Source organism: Aquila chrysaetos, chromosome 2 (genome assembly GCF_900496995.4).
Source record: "Aquila chrysaetos chrysaetos chromosome 2, bAquChr1.4, whole genome shotgun sequence".
Lineage (NCBI taxonomy): Eukaryota > Metazoa > Chordata > Aves > Accipitriformes > Accipitridae > Aquila > Aquila chrysaetos.
Genome location: NC_044005.1, coordinates 64854785 through 64878347, shown reverse-complemented (window position 1 = coordinate 64878347; position 23563 = coordinate 64854785). Strand labels below are relative to the sequence as shown.

General features: G+C 34.9%; 1 protein-coding gene across 5 annotated transcripts in view; it reads right to left on the bottom strand.

Moving 5' to 3' along the window:
- ASCC3 (activating signal cointegrator 1 complex subunit 3) overlaps positions 1 to 23563 on the bottom strand; it is a 298713-nt gene that overhangs the window by 208072 nt on the left and 67078 nt on the right. For all 5 annotated transcript variants that reach the window (XR_005933537.1, XR_005933536.1, XM_030038284.2 and 2 more), the window contains exons 9-10: positions 3733 to 3933; positions 3133 to 3273 (exon numbers count right to left, since the gene is read on the bottom strand). Coding sequence is in view for 3 of the 5 variants with exons in the window: in XM_030038284.2 (XP_029894144.1) it covers positions 3133 to 3273; positions 3733 to 3933 (342 nt within the window). In the remaining 2 variants the exon portion in view is untranslated. The remainder of the gene's footprint in view (positions 1 to 3132; positions 3274 to 3732; positions 3934 to 23563) is intronic.

Genomic DNA, 23563 nt, shown 5'->3' with positions numbered 1-23563 from the left:
TGCTGAAGTGCTACTTCTAACTAATACCTGACAATGACCTGATTTTTACATCTTTCATTATGACTGATTTGATTCACCTGAGGATGAAAATGAAGATGGTGAAAATGTACTGCTCAGAAAAGAGGCAGAAGACAACCGTCACAGATGATTTATCAGGCCTTCAGTTTCCTAGAAGAATCAGCTGAGACCTTTTGAAACAGTGATCCAACCTGAAATGCCTGTGTCTACTTCAGTTGATGATCCTGCTCCTGCCTTTTATCCCCCATACTATATATACTATGCCTGTGTATTTGAAGTGTGCATGCATCCACCTGCTATAATGTTAACTCTTAGAAGAAAAACTGCTTTACTGTTCAACGCAGGCACTTCATCTATTACACTAGTAAAGGCTAGAAAGCAGGGTAATGATTGGCAAAGCAACTGTGAAACTAAATAAAGCAGCAACACGTATCAGAGTATTCCTGTCTGAGAAATGTATACATTAAAGAAGCTGACAAGTACAGTTTTGAAGCAGGAATCAATTTAATATAGGGTAAAAACCAACGAAAGAAACCTGCTTAGACGACAAGGTGGTCTAAGTGCAGTTGATGAAAGAAAGCTCGTGAGTTTTCATAGGAAACAATATATGCAAAGAGCAATAAGCAAGATCCAGCACAAGTAAGTGCCCTTTCCTCAGTTTATAAGTTGTCTACATATCTTCTGTGCACTCTCATAAGCGGTGATAAAACAAAGCCCACTGCTGGGCTCCTGAGTCTGCAAGAACAACAGCAGCAATTACATCAGTAACTCTTGGATTAGTATTCTCTCTCCTCTGCACCTCCTACAATTAATTCTGATTAATCATAAGGAAAGACTGACTAGCTACAACAAATAAAAGAAAACAAAAAATGAGTATTTCAGAGTCCCAGAATTTTTGGACTTTAAATCTTTGTCTTTTTACCCTTTCCAATGTTTTGAAGAGCAAAGAACCAAAACTATTATTGATACAAATGCAAACCTGAAATTAATAAATGCTTTAATTATAGTTCCTTTGAAAATCTAGGAACTAGATTTTGGGTCACAAATAACATAATGGTTTCCAAGTTTCTCCTCATCTGGGCCATTTTTATTCCACTTCCATTCCCCCAAAAGTTTAGGAACTGCAAATACACTACACTTCAGATTAGTGTTTCTGTCCTATGAAGTACATATGAAACTGTAGAAATCCTTTGAAAATGAGTAGATTTCAGATAAAAAAAAATAAATTTCAAAGCAATGAGATGAGTCCATGATGGGAAAAAAACCTCATTTTTACCTAGGTCCTCCCATTGCCACTTCTTGATTTTTATACATAAATGAATTTTAGCCTCTTCCCCAAAACAAAATGAAGAATTAGGCTACTAGTAGTATTTTGGACTGAAATAGGAGAGCATGATGAAGCAGACAGTCTTTCTACACTGAAGTTACTATGTTGCTCTAAATTAATACTTTGTATATATTAATAATTTCCCATTACTAGAGTAAAAAAAATTTCAACTTTGTAAACTATTTTCCATACAAATTTCTTAATAATGCCTGAAATATTTTTTGTGTTTCTTTTTTCTTCTTTCCTTCCTTCTTTGCTGGACGTAAGCAGGGTTTTAGTAATGAGGTGAGATTTTATGAGTTATGTTGCAAACTAGGTGAGCAAGAGAAAATAGCATTTTTCCATTCTACACTCATTCTGTTCATTGAACTTTGCAGTTACATTCAGGGCAGGCTTTTCCACTGTCAATTCAGTTTTGGCAGTGATTACACATGTTCTCTCACCATTAAAACTCTGACCTACTTGATTATGTGCCCTAGCTGAAAAGTATTGTGAAAACAGGAAGTAATTTTAAATGATAATTTGGTGTATGTAAATTATTTCAATTATTAAAAGTCCCTACTGAAAACTTTTTTATTTTGTAAACCCAAATTTTAGGCAGATGATGTTGCAAAGTAATTCTGATAAAGTACCAGTGATTGCTGTTACTTAATGATACTGGGTTTATTATTTATCGGTTATCACAGCATTGTGACTGTATACATCAATATGTATGCATATGCGTCTTCTAATAAAGACGACTGCTATCCAGGACTTCATACTAGATTACTGCAGTGGTTCTCTTTATTATTAATTACATACAGACTTCTTTTCTTGTAATGTGAAGAGTTTTCTCTAGTCTTATCCTAAAAATGTAAAATTCCTCAAAGTTAAGACTAGCAAAATACAACTCATCTGAATCAATAATTAGTATAAGTTATGTTTATAAATGTTCATATCAATAATAAAACCAAGTCTTATTCCATCTCTAGGACCAGGCAGGAGGAGGAAGGGTAATTACAAGGAACTTTATGTAAGAACAGATATAAAAGTATCTCAATATTTTGGAAAAATGATATTTCACTGACACGAACAGCATTTGCCTGAACTAAATATGACAAGAAGTATCTGCTAAAACAGAAAAATATCCATCTACGCAGTACTATTTGAGGCTAAAAAAGCAAATTTTATTCATTTCTGTGAATGTTCTTATACTTTTTCTCCTTTGTCCTTAAAAAGGAAAAGTAAGATCAGCCATTAACAGGAACCTACAGCTTTATTAACTTTTTTTTTTTTTAAACAAAAACAGAAGGTAAGTATTATTTTGACATATTTGTGACAGTGTTACAGCATTTCAAATTTATTTAGAATTTACCATTTGCAGACCAATCTGAAATTTTTCAATCTGAAATTATGAATATTAGGTTTTTGCAAACACATACATACAACACTTGGTTTATAATCCTGAAATGGTAGGGGCACAACCCACTAAGGCTCACAAGCTGGAAATCAAGTAAGATTTTATATGAAGGTTATATAGAAGTGAGGCACCGCAGTAGTAAGTCTAAATGCAAGAAACCAAAAAGTTTAAGGAGCCCATTGCTTAAGATATTTCAGACGTATTAGTGTTTTAATCACTTTGAATTGAAAGTCACATTTTGGAACATAACCAGTGTAATTACAGACTCAGTAATAACATTTCAGCTGCTTCACCAATACTTTTACTAGGTGTTTGAAGAAAAGACCAGTGTATCGATGAAGAGGTATGAATACACACACAGAACAATATTTTAAAATATTAAGCGTACCTGTGTTCGCAGAATTTCACCTTTTGACAGCTGCATATCACCAGTCAACTCTTTCACAGTAATGCCCAGTGGTTCCAGACGCTTGCTGAAGTAATTTGTCATTTCAGCTGCCAAAGCCTTCATAGGAGCAACATACACAATCTGCACCAAAAGGACACTCGCTTGATAAATGAGCAAACCCCACAATGTCGTTTGTTTCATGGCAACCATTACAAATCACTATTTATTGTGAAATATGATGCCAGGCGCTTACAGTGAAAAATCTTAATAGTGATATATGAAAAGTAGTTATCTTTGTTGGATAAGTGTGCAGCTGTTTAAAGGACAATGGATTTTGCTTATACAGCCTCATCACTTTGAAAATGGGTTCTGCATCAAAGCTAAATGTGTTTTCATAACTTTTTACTCACATAATAAGATTTTTAGAACACAAATAAGAATAGCTTTAACAATGATGAAGTAAATCAAAACTAGCCTTATCTTTGACTTGGAAAAGTGTAATACCCTTGAAAACTTCCGGATTTTATATTCCATGTATAACACGTAATGGGTTTTACCTTACAAGTTAAAAAGCTGTTACTTGGTTCATTAAACTCCTACCTTAAACTCATCCTTTTTGATAACACCATGCTGGACATGCTGGCGAATTTCATGAAGGACTGTCAGCATGGCAATGTTAGTCTTCCCAGCTCCAGTGGGGGCACAGATTAGCATGTTCTCATTTGTGTTGTAGGCAGTCTCGAAAACTATAGATTGGATTCGGTTTAGTCTTTTCATGCCTTTAAAAGCAAGTTGTCCAATCTGTTAAAACAAACAGCACACATATTTTGGATTTTTCATACAGATATATATATATATATGTGTGTGTGTGTGTCTATACAAATATTAATCATAAGAAAAACAACACATGGTAACAAAACTTAGGATACCTGTTGAAATATATTTATTACTCCAAGGTTTTTATTCTGAGGCTACCACTCCCACCCAACCCCCAAATACTGCATCCATACGGAAGACAAAATACAGCAGAATAACATCTGTTAAAATTAATCAAAATCTTTAGCCACATGCTATTTCAGCATTTAATTTGTTTTTAATCAAGAGTATGACGAAAACTAATCTACAGTAAAATAATAACCTATTAATAATTAAACATCAGTAAGACAGCAATAGTCAGTTTAGAAGAATACACATCTTTAAATCTAAGATGACACACTATGACTACTCTAACCAAAGAGGCAGCAATACACAGAAACCTGCTGAAGAAACAGATTATTTTAAAAGTTAATTTATGATTAATTTTACATAATAAAGTTTAATTATGCAAACACGCACAAATTCAGTAACAAGCTTCTCTTTGCTTCTGAGGAAATCTCCATCTTGCAATTGTTAATGTTCAGACCTTTCTCCAACAATACTTAAAACAAACTTGTATGTGTAGTCCCAAATAAACTTTGAGAACGTTTTCAAAAATTAAATTAATTTAATTAGTTAATACAGGCAATTATAGTTATTATAGTTTAATGCACATTTAAATCTTCTAAAATACAAATTATAAAATTATAAAAAAGCTTTGTTCCTCTTGGTCTCTGAAAAATGAGATTTTCACCAAGAAAACTCCTGTAGACAGTTACAATTTCTGCATGTGAAGATTCTAAAACTTTTGCAACTGAAGAGCAGACCCTTAGACATAAAATTAATTTTCTAATAAACTTGCTTTTTCTTTGTTACTTTTCATAGACACTTAAAAGAGACTGCAGAACACAGAATTATTTCGTTTCTACAGATTTAATTACCTGCACTGCTTCTACTAATAATGATGAAAATTATCTTACTGATGCTTTTTACAATTATAATTTTTATTTAATTGTAGGAAACCACAAAAGTACAAATTCACTGTAACGAACAGTCCTGAAAGTACCTTCTGAAGATCTCACTTTCCATTATTCTGGGCGCTTTAGTTAATTTACAGTCATTTACTGTGGTAATAGCCTCTCCGATACTAATAACATTCTTTCCAATACTAAGCAAACTATTTGAGCAGGATCCAATTTACTACTACCTCAAGTAATGCAAGCTTAGGAATGAGGGCTTCATCGGCTATTCAAATCAACTATTTTATTTAACTTTGTGACAAACAGCACTAGGTCTATCATTTTGCTGCAGCTTCTTGGTAGGAACCTCATGTGAGAGGCTGAGATGAAAATTACAAATTTAGGTTAATACACCGTTTTCACAGTACACGACAACACTCTACTCTTAAATGTAGAGGAATGACGTACTTAACGACTGGCTAACCGTACTTTTATTCCAGAGGACTTTAAATATTAAAAAACAACATTCAATGATATAAAGGTCAATGAAAATGCAATGCAATCAACACACCATTTCTTTTTGAAAAATGTGCTTTTCAGTTTAGCAGTACCTTTATCTTAGCAAAAATTTCAGGTTGAAAACTTCTGGTGCAACTGTCATGGTTTAACCCCAGCCAGCAACTAAGCACCACACAGCCACTCACTCACTCCCCCCCCACCCAGTGGGATGGGGAAGAAAATCGGGAAAGGAAGTAAAACTCATGGGTTGAGATAAGAACGGTTTAATAGAACAGAAAAGAAGAAACTAATAATGATAATGGTAACACTAATAAAATGACAACAGTAATAATAAAAGCATTGGAATATACAAATGATGCACAATGGAATTGCTCACCACCCACCGATCAACACACAGTTAGTCCCCGAGCGGTGATTTCCCCCCGTCCCCCCCGTCCCCCCGTCCCCGTCCCCCCTCCCCCCAGTTTATATACTGGGCATGACATCACATGGTATGGAATACCCCTTTGGCCAGTTTGGGTCAGCTGCCCCGGCTGTGTCTTGTGCCAACTTCTTGTGCCCCTCCAGCTTTCTCACTGGCTGGGCATGAGAAGCTGAAAAATCCTTGACTTTAGACTAAACACTACTAGCACCAACTGAAAACATCAGTGTTATCAACATTCCTTGCATACTGAACTCAAAACATAGCACCTAGGAAGACAGTTAACTCTATCCCAGCTGAAACCAGGACAGCAACATTGCAAAAACAAGTTCCATTCAAATCATGGATTGCATTTGTATTTATAGGATTGACAGACCTCAAATATATTCAAATACCTATTGTAAACTGTTAAGTATCTTTGATGAAGGAAAAAAAAAATCTAATACAAGTAGTTCCAGTACTTTTCATAAAGTTTCTTCAATTTTTTAAGTGGCTGAATGTCAGGATTACAACAGTTTTCACTATTAATGTTCTTCCACAGCTTATTCTGCTTGCAAGATTGCAGGGGGAAATCTTATTTGTTTTTGCACCAAGTTTTGTATACATAATGTTTACCTGGTATATCATCTTCAAAATTCATTTCACCTTCATGAATGAGGCTATTATAAAGTGTTAATGGGTTTCCTGGAGACCTGCTGATTATATTAGTGCTATCAGGGTTCAATCAGCTATTTTTATGGCCTCCTTAGCCATTTTAGGTTTCTAATTTGCCTGTTATTTCATTTTGAGATTTGGAAATGGTTATATATTTCCTTTTCCCTCCCAATCTAATTGGTTTTAGAAGCTATTATAAACACCGTAAAGTTCACACTGATAAACACTGTTTAGAGTGTTTATAATAAAGGATCTATGGTGAGAAACTTGCAAACACAACTGATGATTACAGAATTGAACTAACAAAACACTACGTTGCACAATATGTAAATTATTTATTTAAAGAAGTAGTTTTTAAACAAAAGCAGAAACATAGTTGTCTAAATGAAGTCCATTCTAAGTATCTTCAGAAAAGAATGACAGGCATTTTCCACAGTCACATAGTTGAACACGCGTGGCTTTATGTACACAGGTCTCCTCACAGTTGGGTGATTGTTAATACCCTTAAATAAAGTATGTCGTTAAGTGTTTTCTTAAACTACTGCCTGTAGGAAGATATTGTTCTAGCTTCTCTTAATCATTAAGTAGGCAGTGTAAGACATCTTTTTCCTCTACATTTGGAAGAAATTACATATACTGTAGCCCTATAGTATACGGGCTATATATTTTTATTAGCAACAATAAATAAATAAATATTTAGATAAATAAAAATAAATTCCTGTCTTTTTTCCTATTGGAAAGTAGTAACACTATGGATTAAGACTGACTTGGTAAGCAGCAATAAACAAACAGATGTTCCAGAAGCACCAGAGGAAGCTCTGTAACACGTTAGAAAAAAGAACCTCAGCTTGTTTTCTGGAAAGATGCTAAGCCTGCTGTAACAGGAACATTAATAGTGGAATAAAGATTAATAAAAAATAAAACCCATAAAAGTCTGGTATAAGAACTAGAAGTAATTTTTTTTTTTTAATAATGGTATTCTGACTAGAGTCTAGACTTTCATTCAACACACTAATTAATTTTCAAGCAACTCAAAAGAAAAATGCAGGCACTGACAAATCAATACACAATGTTCACAATCCCAATTCACAGTCAATGCATAATATCCTTTGAAAGGTGACTGCAGGAACGTATTAAGGATTAAAAAAAGCTACAAGAGAAAGGAATTCCAGAGGAAAACAGTATCTTAAGACTTCTCCAATGAACTCCCCATTTGGTTGAAAAAACATTACAGGTTACCCTTTCCCAAAACTTTGTTTTACTCCAAACAGTAAGTACAAGTGCATAATTCAAAAACAGTAGTTCTGCCCTTAAAAATCAGTAAGAAAAAAATGGACAGTGGACAGAAAAGCAACAGTATACACAGAAGTCCACAGTTTGACTAATGTACTAGGAGAGTTGCTATTTTAGTTTGTCATTTGCACAAGCTACCTAGTTTGAAAGCCAAAACCATTTTTTTTTTCCCCTGTGGCATATTAATGTCAGTCAAGATTTCTACAGACCAATTTTTTTCCAGATAAACCAGTGAAATCTCTTATTGCTTAAAAGACTGGTAGCCACTGGATGGCAGAAACCTGTTTTTTACTGAAGGAGAATGAGATGCAACACTCTTCAGTTTTCTATTCTACAGCTGATTTATCCCTAGAATTCTACACAAACCAAAGGAAGTTTAAGCAGAACACAATCCGGAGTGCTATTCTCAACAAACACAATTTCATGCCTAAGACAGTGCCATTTTTACATAAGTGTGAATCCATGTGAAAGACCACTGAGAAGCAACTCTTTCCACAAGCCAGATGATACTCAAGGCAGCTCTGAGATGAATGTATAAACCCTTTATTTTTACTTCATTAAGATTTCCAATTCTTTGCCAAGGAATTTAGTATTACAACTAATGCATTTATGAGTAAATAAGATTACATTGAATGCAGATATTCTGAACTAGCCATTTCATTAAAAAGATATTTGTGTGTTAGTGCTCCAACAGCAATTTAAAAATAGGACAAAACTGTTAAAGTCATTAAAGTAATATTAATGAATGAGTCCATACGATTCAGTCTGCAGGCAAGCTACAGCTCAGAAACACAACTACTTTAACAACACAGTAGTAAGTGTCTGTTCTAAATAGCACAGGCCATCAGCACTTCAGACAGAGTTTTAGTCATGCAATTCAGTAGCCAGACCTTGTAGTTCTTCAGAGTTTAATAAATATGATACAGAAGATACTCACTGTTTTTCCCAAGGCATACCTGTGAAACCTGCTGTAGTCTATCGATGTAGTCTATAGCACTCTACCTCACCCAGAACAAAAGGGTGCTAACTACAAGTTCCATTAAAAGCTGAGATCTTCTTTCACTCTCTGTATCACTTAATGCATTAACACTAGTTGACAGAAACAGCTTGTCAGATGCAATTAAACCTCAGCATCACAAATTTTCACTTTGTGGCCCAATGTGTTCTTAAGTCCACTTCAAGGTATAATGCCAGCATTTTAGCAGCTTCTAAAATCAATATTGGCATGCACAGACATAGCATAATATGTCTTATCTAATCTATACAGAGCAACATTAAAAGAAATAAAATAACCATATTTAATTCTTAGCAATTTATCCAGAAAATATGTTTGGGTGTTATCTCTCTCACAATTATATTTTATTGATTTATCTACAGGACATTCTCTTTATATTCCTCATTCTAAAAGAGATTTTGTCCTGTCCACATTCATTTTCCAGTTTTCATGTAATACTATGCAAATTTTCCCATGGTCTGAAATAAAGAAGTGTTAGTCATCTGTACCAATTTCCATAGCACAAACCAAACTAAAATAAATGTTCTATGTTGATGACTTCTGTCATACTATAACAAAATAATAAGATTACTACCCATTTATCATAAAGATAATCCACTGCACTCATAAACCAAGTTTAAACTTTCAGCATTTTCCCTAGTCATTAGCTTAATTTTAATGTAGATATATTTTCTTCGAAGTACCTTACATATTTCAGGTGCAGGAAATCCCGTTCTGTAGTCAATTGTTCTATTGCACTTTCAGTTAAAAAGATAATTGATCTAACTGGTAATAGCATGACTAATCCATGCTGTTTTGCAAAAAATCCATGAAATTCAGGAAATGAAGTTGAGATGTTCCTCGTCCTCACATATAAATAGTCTCTTGGTCATCTTTCCCCTTTGTTGTACTTTGGAATGTTGTTGGTTATGCGTGTGGCATACACACTCACACATACACAAATATATATGTGTATATATGTGTATATACACATACACATTTTAATAAATACACTCCCACTATCCCTCCAAATTATGAACATTTAGTAGTCCCCCCTGCTTTCTGATTATGCATGTATATACTTAAAGCACTTCTGTGCCAGTGTAAATCCTGTTTTGTTACTGAAGGTACGCTCAGAAATAAACATAGATGTTATACCTGGGGACTTCCACAGCCTCCCTCTCCTGATGATACTTTTCATATTCTGCTTCTTTCATGGAGGTGGTAGCTCATGAGATTTAGGAACAATAATAAATAAAAATCTAGCTATATAAATACCATAAAGGTAAAATTATTTTTATATTATCTTAGGAGTGCTATTTGAGAATATAATTTCCTACCTGCCCCAAAGACTGAAATGTTGTCTTTCAAAGCGCATACATACATTTTAAGCAAAGGCTCATAACACGTAGAAGAAAAACTGCATAATGTTTGGATCTGCTCCATTTAGCACCAAATCATATCTCTGAGATTTCATTGGACTTAGGGGGACAATTTTTGTAGGAACAAGTAGCATACACAAAGATAAGAAAATTACACAAGCGTACTAAATAGAGCTTAGGATTGGCTTTGGGCCGTAATCAGCATTGCAATTTCTTCAAGTAAGTACAAATTATGTTGCATCCAAAGTGTAGTACCTGAAGGGTTATGTGCTATAAAGGAAGCTTGGAGTAAAACACATTAGACAGATGCAAGTAACAAAAGGCACCAGAGAACCAGCAGCTAGTTTCAAAGTTGTATGTGTTATAAGTGACTAGACTAGACCTAAAAGCAAGTCTTGCATGGTACGCCTACCCATGTCACTATTAGTGGTAATTGCAGATCACAGAATCATTTAGGTTGGAGATCACCTAGTCCAACCCCCCCTGCTCAAAGCAGGATTACACCTACATCAGGTGGCTCAGGACTGTGCAGTTGGGTTTTAAATATCTCCAGGGGTGGAGAAGCCACAACCTCTCTGGGCAAGGTGTACCAGTGTTTAACCACCTCACAGTAAAAAAATTACTTTCCTGTGTTCAGATGAAATTTCATGTGTTTTAATTTGTGCCCATTGCCTCTGGTGCTGTCACGGGGCACCACTAAGGAGAGTCTGTCTCCCTCTTTATTAATCATTCTCACATCAGGTATTTATATACACTTGTAAGATTCCCCCCGAGCCTCCTCGTCTCCACCTCTCTGAGCCTCTCCTCACATGAAAGATGCTCCAGTCCCTTAATTAGATTAAGAAATTCCTAGAAATGACAGATAACGAACAATAAGGGTAAAATTGTACTCTGACATGCTATAGAACACAGAATCACAGCCGATGAGACCTTCCTGAGTATGTTTTTAATTTAAATTAAATGTCACCTTTTAGAAAACTATGGAGTCTTGATTTTTAAAATTATCACCACATTCACTGGTTAATGCAATACGTATTTAAGTAGCAGTAGCCATCAGAAACCAGGGAAATTTTCATGCTTTCAAGTTATATTAATGTCATTAAACTCAAAACAAACACTGCAAAATTTTCGTAGATTCTGACAGAGAGTTCACAAGAATAAATAATTATCCTGGTGAGGGGGGGAATAAAATATATATATATGTTCATTATATATTAAAAGATTACCTCTGATTAAAGCTCTTTCATTGGAGAAGAACCAGTCTCCATCCAGAGGAAGTCCAGAACACATCCATTAAAAACAAACTGCAGTGAAATCTAGTAGTATATTAGTCTCCTACTAACTATGGTAACATAGGCACTCCTTGAAAAAAAAAAAAAAGCCAAATTAAAAAAAAAAATAAATCAAAGAATAACTGCCCCCATGTCTGTTCTGTTTTCTTTTTAAAAAAAAAAAAATCATCAGTCCTACCATCTGCTCTCTTGAAGAAAGAAGAGAGATCTATTCAGAAGCAAGAGTTTTTAGGAAAAATACTTATCTTAATATATGACAGCTAAGAGCTAACATGCCTGAAGTAATTTCAGCAAAAATCCTTTTAAGTCTATAGATACATTGCCACCAACATTAGCTAAACTATTCTCTTGACGAGCTACACTATACAAACAACTGCAGCAGTCATACCTTTTCTAGAGATTTCTGAATTATTCAACCACTTATTGTTGTATTAAAAATATAACATCGAGAAATATTCTTTGGTTCAATGTATAGATGAAAACCAAAGACTTCTGCATGTATAGTCCCCAAATCAGTTTGATGGAAATGATGGGAAAGCACCATAGCTCCAAGGCTTTCACTGCTCTGAAACAGCTTGGAGAATCTCCTCCTCTCACTGGGAGAATTGTTGTGTTCCTCAGCCTAGTTATAATATGACAAAAGATTATAGACAGAATGATTACCCCCTCTGGTGATTTGATTTGAGGAAATGGATAACAAAGTGTTTCAGATTTTTCCATAAAAGCAACTATTTCTACAGCACAGCAAATGTACATAAATTTTGGCATCCAAATAGAGACACAGGCGAGATTCTGGTTTCAGTGACACTACTGCAAACTCAAAACTATCTGATGTCAAGAGAATTATTCCAGATTATAGCAATGAAATGGAGATCAGAACACAGCCTCCTCTTAGAGCTTCGTGATGCCATTTGTGAATTACACACAAAAATTACCTTGAAGTAATGCAGCTAGTAGGAAAATAGCAAAAGGAAAATTGGCGCCAGTTGTGGCATTTCCTAATAACATCAGAAGTTAAAATTTTATGAGGATAGAAGGATTTGAGTTTAATTTGCTCACATTTCATCCATGTTAACAGTATGAAATAAAGAAGGTTTCTTTCCTTTAAAATTTAAAAATAACTTAATGCTATACAAAGCTAAGAGCATGGAAGAGTGAAATACAAAAAATCTCTACAAGGTTTAAAACATTTAAAATAGTGTTACCCTTAACAGCAAGGTTCATCCTGGACTGCGATGTATTGACACCTCCACTACCACCATGTCCCTGACTTTTCTAGGTGGAGCAATGAAGAAACTGATGTTTATATGCCACAGCCTATTCTACAGGTTTTGGTTTTTTTCAATTCAGAGAACACTCTCATAATTTCTTACACTTGTGTACAACTAAAACAGACTCCTAGCTCTGCTGATGGCATATTGCTCCCTTAATTTATTCCCTTGGGAAAACACAGTGCATCTCTTTAAAAGGAAAGAGAAAAAAACAACAACAAAAAAATCAGAGGCACACTGTCTCAAAAATAACTGTAATCAAAGAGTTAATACAGAAAACCCTTTTCTAGTTGTTCAAGAATATAGACACTGCAAAACAAAGGGATAAACCCAACAAATAAGAAGGAAAGATAACGAGGGCATCGTGAAAGGAACTATGTAAGTTCTGGCCATTGGTGAGAAAAAATTTATTCTACTAACACGCAGCATAAAAACTGAAGCCCTTTTATGCAACCAATATAAACCAGTTTTAGCTAAGTTTTCCCAAATAAAGAGATTATGATATGATACAAAAGTACACACAAACTACTTTTTGAAAATAGAATTCTTGCATGAATCGCCATTTCTGAACTAGTTAGCAGACTTTTGAAACAACTGCATCATATCAAGAGAAATCTAATTTATTCTTTTCCTTCCATATTCTTGTTGCAGTATTGAAAGAATATGTCACTACTAACATTTAAAAAAAAAAAAAGAAAAAAAGAAAAAGATTTCTAAGCAGGAAGTTGTGTTGATGAGGGCATACATTCATCTCAAAAAAGGTGTAGCTACTGCAACTAGTCTAGACAGATAACTGGAAAAACAAATAGGGATAGAGAGTACTGACAGAAAACACGAGACAGTCTTTGACCAAACCTGAAAAATGGTGACCATGAGGAAGAGACAGACATCACACAAAAGGGTTCAAAGTCCAGACCCTCCCATACCACACAGATTTATGTGAATGATTAAGGTATGGGTCAGTATAAAGACACAAAACTTTCTAACGGGCTGCATCTGGGCATTTCCATTCAGCAACTCTCAGGATTTAGATTAAAAGAAAATTAAGACACCGAAAACTACAGAATCACAAAAACTGAAAAGCTGATGAAAACAGCTTTTGCTTTGCAAACAGCACTACAGATTTAACAGAGCTTTCACACGTACTTTGAAAACGATACATGCTGCAGGTTACAACTGGATCAGACTGTTTTGCTGCTATAGAAGCTATTGATATGCAAAACAGTCTTTTTTTCCGATGTAGGCAAATTACTGATGCAAAACTTGAGAGGCATTCTTATTTAGCTTAAAGATACATTTGACAACAAGCCAAAAAGTCTCCATCTAAGGAGTACGCAGGGCAGGGAGACAGTCTCATGCTTGTAAGTCTAGAAGGGCAAAGGTCCACAGGTGTCAAAACCAAGAGGAAGAAGAATCAGGAACACAGGAAATTAACTCCTACATAGTCTCAGATGACTCAGAAAAAATCCCCATCCTTTTCAGATTCAGGTGACAAAAGCAGAGAAGGAGGAATATTTGCACAGAAATTTCCTTCATTATATTATTTTCAATGATAAGTAATTCCTATGAATGGCTAAATAAAATCTTCTTCCTCTATATTTTGTTTCCTGCAAATGAGAAGTTCCTATTTCCCTTCTCCAGATTAATTTCCAACATGCTACAGAAGAAAGAAATGGTTCTACTGTTAGCATTGTTATTATTATACAAAACACACCTATTTATTCATATGAAGAGAAAAAATAACTTCACTCTGATGTGTTCAGTTCCAATATTCTGACTGAAAGATTAAGTGGTAGAATAATTCTAATTTTCCAGTTCGAATTCGGAAAAAGTATGTTGTTAGTATAAGACACAAAACACACACACACACACACAAATCTGTTTCCTGCTTTAAGAAACTTTACATTACTTGTTGCTCCCTTTTGTTCTGCAGACTCAAACAACCACTACTCTTTGAAAATTTTAAAACTTCCACTGTATTAGCAGTTACTGTGTGACCTTGAGGTTAAGAGAAACTGCAAGTCTGTGATGAATAGCCTATCAGATACAAAGTCATTGTCATAGTCATGCAGCTCCTCTATCCCAAAACCTTTTAAAAACATTTAGAACTATTTGGTGATTTCTAACTGAATCCTTTGATGGACAATCTCAGTCCCATTTCTATTACTGAAAGAACTGGGACATTCTTATCCTAGGTAGAAGATTCATGCCTCAAAGAGAGTACTGAAACTTGTGCTAATTAAAGACAAACATTAAAATCAGACAAACTATAATCTGTCTAAAATATTTTCATCGAGAGTTAATCTTTTAAATGTTACAGCATATCAGCATTAGCATACACTTCCCTCATCTTTGAAAATTCTCACTCTGAGATTACATTTCTTAAAAATGAAAAACAATTTTGATCTTGAGTATAATTTTAATTAGAATTTAAAATGCTATCTTGTATTTCTCTTTAAATTGAAGACTGATCACTCCTAAGAATGAAAGCTTACCTTCAGGTATGCTATCAAAGTAAAGCAGCCTACTACATTCTTCTTCAACACTTGTACTATGAAAGTCCATTGAGAAATGGCTATCCCCTAAACAGGACGCAGCAGAAGCACATTATTCAACTCTCCAGTCTTAATTATCAAAATGACTAAAACTGCTTTGAGTTGTTTTCATTAAAAACTTTACAGTTCTCTGCATGTGCTTTCCACCAAAAAGTCTCTATATTCAGTCAATGACATAAATGTACCTCGCTAAAGAATGAAAAATGAACATTTCACAAATTGCTTTCTCAATTTAAATATTTCACTTATTATGATCACTTAATGAGGTCAACAAATGTAACAGCTGGCTGCAAAGTCACCAGGTAGATATAACTGGATTTCAAATATTACAGTGATTAAGTACAAGAGGAAAAAAATGCCATGAACCAGAAAGCTATATGTCCTTGAGCTACATGCAGCTGCACTGTGGCAGAACATGTCTACCTGAAATGCTTCTTGGATTTTTATTGGTCATTAGTTTTACTCTACAAAATTTAATACATAACTAAAAGTCCCTCAATCTACAGTCAGTTGCACATCACAATTTGGAGCCTAAATACGGAGTTCCTTTGCAAGCAAATTTAAACCTGTCCTTACAAGCAGGGTAACAGCACTTCATATTATTATATACTTTTAAAGTATAGGTATCTTTCAGTATTTTTATTTTTAAATAAACCCTAATTAATTCAATACAATTTTCTGCACACAAAGGCATCAGTTCTAACTGTTCATGTAGAAACGAATATTTAAAATGTTAACGTAGAAGCCACTTCATGATAATTTTTTCAGACAATTTACTTTAGCTTGCCCCTAACATATGACATAAACTATTTCTTCCTAATAATACCTAACAAAACCCAGAAAAACTAACAGAGTGCTCTGAAAGGTAATTATAATCGAAACTAGTAATAATATTAACACATCAAGTAAAAATGAAAGAATGGCAAAGAGAAGAATATTCCCGGAAGAGTAACTATTGCTGTCATAATCTTTCTACAACTCAATTTTCTTCTCTATTTCAGTTAATTTCACACCACTGCTAACCAAGAAGGCAGCACTGTTTTACAATATAGATGTTAAACAACTTTCTCCTAAACTTTACAGGGGAAGACTACAAGCACAACCAGTCTTTTTTCTACAAGAACACAGCTATTTTGTTCTCCCAAATCCCAACTAAACCAGCAGCACTCACAAAAGTTTTTCTACCTGATCTACTGCAGGCAAATAAAAGGTAGGTGAAGGATGATGAACTTGTGTGGTAAGGTCACCAATGTGTGGGAACAATAAAAGGTCAAGTATCGAAAAACAAAAAGTACAACAGTTTTAAAAAATATTTGGGAAATTTGTCTAATGACTTCTGACTGTAAAAAACATTTTTGTGTGTGCATTAGTATCCACAACAAATCGTATACTCTACAAAGAAAAAAGAAACATATACTCTCACAAGCCCCCCTTGAGATCCATCTGTCAAACTAAGCCAAACAAAAACTGGAAACCTGCTCTTTGGTAGCGTAATCTCTTCCATACTGACTGCATCCTTTAGTAAGACACTATGCACACTGTAGTTGAGACTTTTGGCGGCATATCTGGGTTTGTTTTTATTAAAACAAAAACATAAAATAGTTATGAGAATGAGAGGCTTTCACAGACTCCTGCTGCTCAGAAGTGGTGCTCTTTCGCACAAAAAAACCACTCCACTTTTTTTTTTTTTTCTTTTCAAGTATTCAGGATTAGTTTCATTGGTTGAATCTTTACACAAAATTAAATCCTGACAGGTAAAAGCAGGTACTTTGTTAGATTACTTGTAGCTACAGGCAGATGCATCTATTCCCACAGTGGCTCAGCAGGTGCTTTTCAGCAGCTGGTGCCCTTTACTGGTTTGCCTTTGTAAGTGTTCCCATCAGATTTTCAACCATTTCAGAGGCAGCACTACACAATATACACACACTTGGCAGCTGTGTAGAAAATGAAACAGGCTTAACATTTTATTGAAATCAGATGCAGTCAATTTTACCTCATGTTAATATTAAAAAGTGCATTTCCCTATTCATATTTACTATTTGCATGAAAAGGAGTGACCAAAATCCCAAATAACTGTAAGAATATGCAACTCTCACATGACTACTAAGTATTTTTCAGCAATTTTTGCTTAGTATATCATACACAGCCGTGCTAGTTTAAAGAAAAGACTAAAAGAAATGAAGTTCTCTATATTCACCCATACAGATATTCTCACTATTAGACTTTGACCCATATTGTAAATTAATTGTTCTTGTCTTCAAACTTATACTGCCCAAGAAGAAATAACTCAGATTTTACAGAACTCTTTTTATTGAAAAAAGTTGTACATTACTATTATTTAGAATAAACAGAGCTTTTATGAGTGAGATGATCTGTTTAATTTTCAATTACAACTTGACTAATGAAAGGACATTTGAAAATACTATTTTATATTCACAAGGATTTTTTCTTGCTGTATCTGCATTTATCAGTGTTTTTCACATATGTTTTCATTAATATCAAGACTTTGAAAATAAAAACATGTGTATAAACACAACACAGACTGACACAACAAAGAGCATATTTATCAGTTTTTCATAGCATCCTTGCCACCCTCAACATATCCGGTATCTTAAATGTGGCTTGTTCACACAACACAACTGTCAAACCTCTAAGATGTTAAAAGGCTCTTATATGAGTGTGCAAACAGATAAGCCAATACGAAAAATAAATAAAGCTGTAATATGTTTTACAATATACTATCCTAGTAGTGTTTACAAACTGATGTTTAAAGAAAAAAGATGAAAGCCTTGATAATCTTAAAAAGAATAAAAGCACAAGACTACAACACGTCTTCAACTGAACTGCACATGACACTAGGACAAAGGCAACTTAAAGAACATATATTCAGATCATATTCTAAGCAGTCAATATTAAGACACTATAAGTGTCTTAAAGGGAAAGTCTTTAGGTTATAGCTGAATAGCAAGGAGAAGCCTATTGGCCATAAAGAAAAAGATGACTTTTCACCAAGGTGAAAAATTATCTGAAAAATTTGTGTAGATGAGCTAAGACAGCACATACTGCAAAGGAAACCTTCATTCAGCCTGATTCTAAAAGAACCAAACTTGCCCAGTGCCAAACCAAAGCAAATAAACCTGCTGTGAGCCTACCAAAAGACAAAGGTAGACAGAGAACACTATTTTGGAATAAGAGAAGAGTTACATTGCAAGTTGTTGCATTGGTTAATTTTTTTAAATCAGGGAAACCATTGTACAATCTGAAAATGTGGGTGCAAGTGATTATCTATGTATTCTTCCAATAATCCTGGTAACCCAAAATTTTAAGAAAGTATCTGTATTACTTCCCAATTCTTATGGGACAATAATAAAAGCCTGTTTTCATTATACTTCTCTGGTGAATGTTTCTCCCATTTCTATAAAAATAATCTGCTTTTAAATGATCACATTACAGTGATTCAATCCACAACATGATACCAGAAATAAAAGCCACATCATATCAATAAGCCAAGGAGGACGTAGTTTGAGCAAATACAGGCTTACATCCGATCAGTTATATAATGCCAAGCTCCAAAACTCATGAGCGGCATGATGTATTTGCTTCCTTTACCTTCATTCCTCCCCATCCCCAAAAAGGTGAACTATGGCATTACTTTCACAACAGTGGATTGACAGATTGTTTTAGTACATATGGACTGCTTCTCAGTAAAAGCTGCTTTTTGCTCTTCATAAAATCTGATATAAGATCTGCTCTGGTTTAACCCCAGCCGGCAACTAAGCACCACGCAGCCACTCACCCACTTCCCCCCCACCCAGTGGGATGGGGGAGGGAATCGGAAAAAAAAGTAAAACTCATGGGTTGAGATAAAAACAGTTTAATAGAACAGACAAGAAAAAACTAATAATGATAATGGTAACACTAATAAAATGACAGCAGTAAAAATAAAAGGATTGGAATACACAAAACAAGTGATTCACAATGGAATTGCTCACCACCCACTGATCGACACCCAGTTAGTCCCCGAGCGGCAATCCCCCCACCCCCACTCCCCCCAGTTTATATACTGGGCATGGCGTCAGACAGTATGGAATACCCCTTTGGCCAGTTTGGGTCAGCTGTCCTGGCTGTGTCCCCTCCCAACTTCTTGTTCCCCCCAAGTCTTTGTGCTGGCTGGGCATCAGAAGCTGAAAAATCCTTGACTTTAGACTAAACATTGGCAACAACTGAAAACAGCAGGGTTATCAGCATGCTTCTCACACCAAACTCAAAAACATAGCACTATACCAGCTACTAGGAAGACAATTAACTCTATCCCAGCTGAAACCAGGACAGATAGTACTTCGGTTCTTGTTTCTCTCCAATTACTCATCACCTTCCTCTCTTTTTTGCATCTTACATACATCTGTATAAGGGACACAGACTGGCTTGACTATCTTTTTTGCATACAGATCTTTTTTTTTTCCTATTTAAAAATAAAAACATAAAAATCTGGCAAGCTGAGGGAGGCAAAGGGGAGGATATATAAAATAGTGGTGATGAGTCTGTTAAAAAGCATCTGTAACTTTAAAAATCAACTCTGCATTAATAGTGAATATATATATACACACACACACTATATACATGTTGTATACATATGTTGTGTATATATAAAATATATTTTAGAAATATATATTTTTAAATATCTGAAATTCATATATTACTGTCTTTTTTATGTCTATGATAATCTCGGACTGTGAATGGAAGAAGCATCATGGAGTAAGGGAAAGACTCCAGTCATGTCACACATGCCTAATGCAGAGATGTTTCAGAGAAAATATTTTCAATTTCTCACCCTGTGTTAAGAGACAGGTCCTCTCAAAGACTATAAGTGTCAAACACATCTTTTTGCTGAGTCAAAAATCAGTTTTCAAATTCTAAGGGTATACCACAATCCTTACTGACAGGTACCACTGCATTTCAAACTGTTATTTTAAAATAACTGTACGAGTTACAAAATAAAATGCTCTGGAGGAAACCCATGAAATGGCTAAGAGACGAACATATCCAATACTGTGTTCAGCTCTTAAGAGCCAGCACACACCTGGGATGCGTATCTCAGGAAAAGAAGTTGTATTATGGGTTTTGTCAGAAAAAAAATATGTCAATTTCTATTTCTTGCTTTCCTGTTTTTAGAACAGGCTTGATATCACTATCCCTGATGACACTCCGTTTCTGTTTGTGTTTTACTTTAAAAAAGAAAATCTTTATCCTCAGTATACCTCTTCTGAGATAGTTCATTCTTTTCTCTCTCATTTCAGCACTAGCATAAGCTCTTATTCTGATGTTCTAGGAAACCTACTTTATATATTTAGATACAGACTACAGAGATGCAAAAATACTCTCATTTCAGGAGAAAGTAGATATGGGTGGAACCATGTTTAGAATAGTAATCTCACACTATCAGACAAAATTATCCATCTGTAAAGTATTTCTTGATTACATATTTATTCTTTTATTATTTAGCTACTTCATTCCTAATCTTCCCTTTTGGTGCTAGTTTTCTACTAACAGTTTCTTCTCTAACCCATGGCTATTGGAGGGTAGTCATAATCCCTGATCCTGCCAAGCTTTGTTCCTAAGAACTCTGCCTCACTGGAGCTGGGGCATCCATGTGCCACGTTAAATTAAGGAACTCAGACTTTCACATTTCATTCCAGAATTAATTCAAAGTTGTACCACAGCATTCATAAAGCCTTGCTATCACTGCAGTGTACCTGTATTCCAGTTACCATATCAAGTCTATTTAATATTACTATCTCAAGTCTCTTTCTCTCTTTAAATTATTTAGATGGTTTTTGTTTTAAAGTTGTTACCCCAAATAAATCAGCTTCATAATCTGGCATGCAATAAAATCAGTGATTCTGTTGAACAAAAGAAGAGCATCTTAGTGGCAAAAGAATATTAGTATTTAAACTAATAGAAAGGTTTTATGAATCCAGAAAAATGCTATGGTATCATTTGTAGTATTACAGGCCGTATCAATAAAGTAAGAATATTTTCAAAATATTTTTCAGAGGTTTAACACAATAGGAAGATGTTTTCTACTGCTGAGAGGAAAAGAACTATTTAGCATTCAGGAAATCATATAGTGATACCTGAAAATTGGAAAGCCGCAATCAAGTGAGACATATTTTAAAAATATTACATTCAATGAGTTTATTCAAGTACAGGAAGCATCTTCCAACGGTAAATTAGGTAGCCAGCATCAGAGCACATGTTTATACTTATCCAACATCAGATTACATGTAAATTTTAAAACCAGACTACCACTTTACAGGTTGCACATCATAGCAACAGATCTTTCTGATAAAGAGTTAATAAACTATTTCTGATAAGAAACAGGGTTTTCTTAATGGAAAAGATGATAATTTTACACAAGATAGACAATAAACTGCTGGTTTGGCATGAAGCACATATTTTTATGTGCTTTCAACCAACGCAACAGTATTTATTCAGACAATTTAAACAAAACAATGCACAAGAGCCTCAGCTGAGATTAAGTTAGATATTCCAACAATTTGACGCAGAAATTGTAAATATTGCACCTGGAATTCTAAAGTAATGACAAAATACTCATTAACTCACATACTGAAGAAAATTAAACCAGAACTTGCAGGCTTTAAGATTAACATCAGTGTAGAACCTTAACTCTAGTATTCTTGTTAACCTGGTACTGCACATGTTCTATTTTCTTTGGACCCCCACTCATGAAACATGAAGACAGACTGCAATTCCTAATATACATTACTAGCTATTAAAAACATTGTATCTTGACCTACATGGGTTTTTTCCTTCTCTTAAGTTGGAACTAATGATTACAGAACCTGTAAACTTTCCTCAGAGCAATTTTTTAGTGTACTTCATTGGACAAATGACAAGTTTTCAATAAAAATAAAAGTATTTTTTAAAATTATTCAATTCAGTCCAACTGTCAATTGCTGTTTGGAAAATATGCAACTGAAATATACACTAAGATCAACTTTGGAATAATTGGTCAAACATTCTGGATGTGAAAAATGTAATTTATGCAAAAACTCCCATACTTTATTCAGTAGACTTACCTTGTACAATTCTAAAAACAAGAAAACATTACAGGAAAAATGGGAATATTGATTTCGTAATAATTCCTTCACATAATGCAGAGAGAAAATAAGCATGTCTTATTTAGACCATTAGGTAGTGCTAGTAAAAGGAAATGGAAATAACATGAAACAAAGAAATAAATCCTACCCTGAATACCCACTTCAGGTAAAAAGCTGAAGTCATTTTTCACCAACAGCAATTTGTTAGAGAAAACCTGTTTTCACAGTCTTGAAGAGGAACTTTCCCTGACCTGAGTTTATGACTTTAAAGGTACATTTATTTGACAAAAAGGCTGGCACAAAACCACCTTTCTAGTAAGTACAAAAAAATATATTTCACTAATGGTCAAGCTGCATGTCAAGCAGCCAAAGCTAATATATCTAAGCTTGTGCTTACTCCATTTTTTAAGTTCTCATTATTGAAACAACCTAGTTAGCATGCCTCTTTCACAAGTAGTAGTACCATAATACTTCAGACTAAACTGGTGTGACCAACCAGCTACTTATAAGCTATGCATTCTTGTACTGTGGTGAAAACTCTCCAAATAATAATAAATGCCAAGAAGAATAATTATCTACAAATTGAGTTGGGGGTGGGATTTACTGCCTTCCAGTAAAGCGAGAACCCTTCCCCTTTGCCACTCCTTCTGTGGGACTCAGTGCACCCTTCTGCCATTGAACACCAGAGATGTTCCCGAGCAGCAGCACAGCACCCTCCATGCAAACCACTAGCTCCTGCTCCCAACACAACAGCGGTAGGAAATAAAGAATATGAGATGACACAGGTAGAGTTAGACTGTGGCAGGAGGTGAAGCAGTTCAGATCACAGTGTAGAAAGGTAGGGGTGACGAAGCAGAAAAAGGAACAACACAGAGAGTAGGAGAGCGCTAATGCCAGCAGTTTATGACAGATGCTATGGTATGCTTTTATGGCTGCTAAATTGCGAGAGGTTGGCCACTCCTGATCTTGTATTTGCAGCTGTCGTAGTTTAACCCCAGCTGGCAATTAAGCATCATGCAGCCGCTCGCTCATTTCCCCCCGCCCCGCAGTGGGCTGGAGGAGAGAATCAAGAAGAAAAAAAAAAAAGTAAAACTTATGGGTTGAGGTAAAGTTTA